General features: G+C 31.2%; 1 protein-coding gene across 1 annotated transcript; it reads left to right on the forward strand.

The window, feature by feature from the left end:
- The first annotated feature begins 3,709 nt into the window (after positions 1 to 3,709).
- On the forward strand, positions 3,710 to 4,969 carry LOC105851516 (uncharacterized). Its single transcript, XM_073364904.1, has 3 exons — positions 3,710 to 4,322; positions 4,406 to 4,483; positions 4,778 to 4,969. The coding sequence occupies exons 1-3, from the start codon at positions 4,059 to 4,061 to the stop codon at positions 4,871 to 4,873; spliced, it is 438 nt and encodes a 145-aa protein (XP_073221005.1). The 5' UTR covers positions 3,710 to 4,058; the 3' UTR covers positions 4,874 to 4,969.
- The last annotated feature ends 303 nt before the right edge of the window (positions 4,970 to 5,272 follow it).

The raw sequence follows: 5,272 nt of genomic DNA on the forward strand, positions 1-5,272 counted from the left end.
GTTTGTTTTGAAATTTTATTTAGGCAATCGAATTGCCAATCGATTCCCTAGTGCCCTGTGACTTCCCAATCGATTTGCCAGTCGATTAGTTTCAATCAGTTTTCATTTTGTGATATGTACAATCGATTTGTCAATCGATTAACCTGTAAATCAGGTCGCCACTGACTTGTTCAATTTTCAATTCTAATTTAGTCAGTCGATTTCCCAATCGATTATACAATCACAAACATATACTTATCCTTACACCCTTGTCATGAAATCGATTTCCCAATCGATTTAACCAGTGAATAATCAACTTTTGTTGATTTCTTGTGTTCCAAGCAATATATTCCAAGTGTGTAGGATTGGATTGTTGTTCCTGAAATCTTGCTCAATTCAAATGTTAGATTTATCATATGATGTATGAATTATTGTATGTTTGTTAATTATGTCAAAATTAGGATTCAAAGGACTAAAGTCCAACAGTGTTCATTGTGTGTTAGTACAAGGTCTCGGGTTCAAACCACGCCTATGCCATTGCCATTCTTTTTGAATAAATTATGCTTTAAAAAGACGCAATTGTTGATTAAAATATGCATTTGCAACTCTTTCTCAAGTGACATTATTTTAGGATATTTTAGGATCACTTTGGACAGAATGTAGAAACAAATTCTAGTGATTGTCATCCATTTTTCTCACCCATTTTTATATGCTAAGTCAACTTATTCTTTTCTAATGCATGAGTAAAGAATAAGAATCATTCTTTTGTAATATACTATTGAAAGATACTCTTGGTGTGAAAGTGCAAATCATATCAAGGTTTTCCAAAGTACCCTAAAGGGGATTTGCTGGTTATCTTATTTGCATCCAATTGGTGGGGGAGAAACAAACCTAAAGGCTAGTGTAATAACACGCTTTGGAATTTGCTACATATAATCTTCATCAACAACCTCACTATTAAAGTCTTGCAACATTGTCACCAAAACAGATCCAACAAAACATGCCAAGTGAAGAAACAAACACGCATAGACTAGATATTTTATTTATTGTGGGGCCATTGATTGATTGTAATAAGATTTATTCAAATTTTTGGCAGTCAATTAACTTACACCATTTTTTTTATAACGACAGAGGATATCACCTTCCAAATCTATGGGATTTTTGCTCTCAATTTAATTCAATTATTTTACTTGTCTCTAGTCAACAGGTTATTTTTTCTTTAATTTACGAGCATTCGGAAATATTTTTGGGAGTCGTTTATTAGGTCTCTTTGTAGCAACCTTACAAATTTTATACAGTGTAATCCTAACCCTTGGTTACTAGTAGGAAATTTTAATTATATTTTAGGATCCCATGAGCAACGCGGCCGAGGCACACCTCTTGCGAGTTCTTGTGATGATTTGAAGAATTGATCTGATTGATCTGATAATTTTATGCTTATTCATCGACGCACTAGAGGTGCTCAATTTACTTGGTCCAATAGTAGGAGAAGCAATGCTCACACTAAAAGACGATTTGATAGAGATCTTTTTAATGATGATTTGTTATATTTTTGGGATTCCGCTTCAATGTTTTACTCTCGCAAGGAGTCAATCTGATTATTATCCTCTTCTTCTGATTATGCATAAAGGTATTACTCCATTCCCATCTTTTAAATTCCAAAATATGTAGTTGCAATATTATGATTGTAGTAGATTATTTCAACATACATGGAATCAAGTTGTTCGTGGTTGCCCTATGGTGGTTCTTTTTCGAAAGGTGAGGATCATGAAAAATGCATTCAAAATTCGAAACAAAGAAACTTTTAGCGATGTAAATAGAAAGGTAGTTATTTCTCATATTTATTTAGATGCTCTTCAAAAATATATTGATGATGTGGGTTACACTAATGATCTTCATGATCGATAATTAATTGTTCAAAAAAATCTTTCTTCCACCTTTTCTTTCGAAAGAGAATTTTTGTGTGATAAGACTAGGTTAAATTGGTTTACGCAAGGTGATAGAAATACCTCTTTTTTTTCATAAAGTTTCCATAATTCAATATGCCTCTAAGCAAATGTTTCATATTAAATATGGGGATGACATTCTTTCCAACGAAGTCGATATATAAGCTCATGTTCTCCAATTCTACAAACAATTATATGTTTCTGATAATGTTTGTTCTGATTCTAGGTTAGTTTTTAGAGTTATTCCTTTACTAGTTTTTGATGATGATAACCCGCGGCTAATTTCCACCTCTTTTATTGATGAGGTGAAGTCGACTGTCATTTCAATGAATGGTTTGCGTGCCCTTGGCCATGATGGCTTTATTGGTTTTTTCTTTCAATATTTTTAAGATATTATTGGTACTAATGTTTATGCTTTTATACATCAATTTTTTTTCTATAGGTTGGATTCTTCAAAAATTAAACTCTAATGTGGTAGTTTTAATCCCTAAGTTTTCATGTGGTCCTCAAGCTTGATATGCTTTCAATCTTGGTAAATGGATATCTTCTACATATTTGATTTTGTTTCCTGTGATCTTTTTATTTTCTCTGGTCATTTCCTCTGATTATTTCCATTAATATTTTTCTTCTTATTTCTCGTTTCTGATATCTTCTACAGATTTCTTGTTCAAATTTTTGCACACTTAATGAAGTCATTAATTTAAACAAATTGTTCTCATAAAATACATTTGTTAACATCAAAATCACAAGAGGAAAAACCACCTAGGTTCCAATATTATTGACCATAATTATATATTTTTTAAATAGATATACATGGATGATCCATTAGCTTCTTCACAGAGTGGATCAGATACTAACTCTATCCAAAAAAGAGTAGATGTGGCACATAGATGACAAATATGTTATGTAAGTGTAAGGAGGGTGATAAGTTATCGATTGATTTTGATCAACCAACTGAACTACCTATAGGTGATAACAGGAAAGCTTTCATTTGTCATAAGGCTTCCCTTGATTGAGACAAATTCAATATTTTGGCCAATGAATGGGATGAAGTATGTGAAGACATGAAGAAAAAAAAATTGAGCAACAATCGATGTAGTTTTAATTATCTTTGTTACTATTGTACTTAACTATAGTATTGTTATACACTAACTATTCTATTTGTTGTGTACTGTAGGAAACATTATATGTCCCTACTAATGAATTTATTAAAAGAATATTTTCAATACATGGGTGAGCATTGAAGGGTATTAAAAGCTACACTAACAAGGAGATATTTAAATAATGGGGACCTGAGTCACAAATCTCTTGTTGATGTATATCCTTTTATTGACAAGAAAATATGATAGACATTCATTAAGACCCAAGAGGATCCTTCCTTTCAAGTTAGTTGTATATATGATTTGGTTGCTCTATTTAATATTTTAGTAATATCTTTAATTTGCTTGTTGTTTACAATAGGAGAAAAGAATGAAGGCACAAATGACTCAGTCTTTTAAAAAGTACCTCCACATATTGTCTCGTGGGGGATATGCATCGCTAGACAAGTGGATGATTTAAGAGAAATTAAAACAAAGGCAAAAATCAGTTGGAGATTCAGAAGCTCCACCTCCATCTCCACCATCACGCCATGAAAGGTGGAAGAGAGCTCGACAAAGACAAAGGTGAAACATGTCTTATTGTTGAAAAAAATGTACGTAAATATGTAATTTCAATTTCTTAATTACATATTTATGCATAACAAGTCTAATATTTTGTTTTTAAATTGTATGTTGTAGGATTCTCTTATGGAATAAACATCTCAAAAAACAAAAAAAAAACTTCCATCCAGAAGACGTCAAGATATCTTGATGGAAGCCATTGGGCGACCTAAACACTTTGGTTGTGTTAAGGCAATTGGCGGAGGTGTGGTGATTCAACAATACTTTGGACCGAATTCTCGTCCATCCTCTACTTCGCCTATTATGAGCAACCAAATAGAGACCATAAAAGCAAAGCTTACTAAGGTGATTAGAGAACAAGCGATGCAAAATATATCATCTATGGATTTTTCTTAACAAAATAATAATCTCCTAATACCACTTTACATGCAAGCAAAAAAAGGTAGTTGTTTTGGTGTGCCACCTATACTAGATGAAGAGGAATATCCTAGAACATTGTGAATTATATATTGATAGGCATACTCATATTGTGGCATATGTTGATATGTATAAGTTGGGACCCACTATACATAATCAAATTTTAAATAATAATAATATGGTGAGGCTTGTGGTTATCAAGGTGCAAAATGCTAATGCTCAAGTACCTAAGCCCATTGATGAGGTGACAGCAGTTGGTCAAGCCCCTTACAATTTTATTCAATGGCCAAAAAGACTTTTGCAACTTGTTTCCAATAAGGTATTTATTACACATGTCTTTATGGACTTATGTACTTGTGTCCTTTTAAATATGTTGGCTAATATATTATTTTAATGGTTTAGGCAATTGAGGTATCAAAGAAAGATGATATTCCATCAAAAAGGCTAAACTTTCAACTAAATTATGTTGAACAATTGATGGTAATGACAATGAATATATCAAAGCCTTTAGAATTTAAGTTGGAATATGGTGGAACTAGTTTATTTTTCCTTCCATTGAAAGAGTTTATAGACTTGTGTATGGCTAAAGAACATATATGCATCACCATTTTACAAGTTTTACTAAGAAAATTATGTTTTATTTGTAAATTTTGCCAAATTATGAATTTCATTTATTATAAAAATTAAGTTTGATATCTTAGGTATCTACATCTTTGTTGCATTGACTTAGCAAAGTGTGAATTGTATGGATTTATTAATTCAAGTTTCATTCAGAGTGAAAATGATCCAACTTATCCACAAGTCCACATTCAAAAGAAGATGTATGAGGACAAAAGAAATTGTTACCTAGCACCTTATCTCAAAAAGTAAGTATTTGTCTATTATAGTTATCGTTTATAATAGAGAAAATTAAATATAATACACATTTAATTGTTTATTGAAGTCGTTATTGGCAATTGTTTATTATTAATCATAAGGAGTTTAATGTAGTCTTTCTATATTCATTGAGAAGGAAACCAGACTAAAAAAATATGTCACATTGTTAATTTGTAAGTATTTAATTTATTTATTGTTCATAAGTATTGTAATATGTCTTATAACACATGATTTTAATAACTATTTTATATTGTAGAGCTTTTGAAGGTTATTATAGGTTGTTAGGTTTGAGAGTTAAACTAAAGACAACATGGAGTTTTCCTACATTAAGTTGTTCACAAATGAATAACTTCATTCATAATATTATAACAATTTTATGTATTTCACATTTTT

Source organism: Cicer arietinum, chromosome 2 (assembly GCF_000331145.2).
Source record: "Cicer arietinum cultivar CDC Frontier isolate Library 1 chromosome 2, Cicar.CDCFrontier_v2.0, whole genome shotgun sequence".
Taxonomy (NCBI): domain Eukaryota; kingdom Viridiplantae; phylum Streptophyta; class Magnoliopsida; order Fabales; family Fabaceae; genus Cicer; species Cicer arietinum.

Excerpts from the sequence above, each read along its gene's own strand:
- LOC105851516 (XM_073364904.1), top strand. The coding sequence starts at position 4,059 with ATGAAGAGGAATATCCTAGAACATTGTGAATTATATATTGATAGGCAT. Across the intron at positions 4,323-4,405 it reads TGCAACTTGTTTCCAATAAG|GCAATTGAGGTATCAAAGAA; the intron begins GTATTTATTACA and ends TTAATGGTTTAG. Across the intron at positions 4,484-4,777 it reads ATTATGTTGAACAATTGATG|AGTGAAAATGATCCAACTTA; the intron begins GTAATGACAATG and ends AGTTTCATTCAG.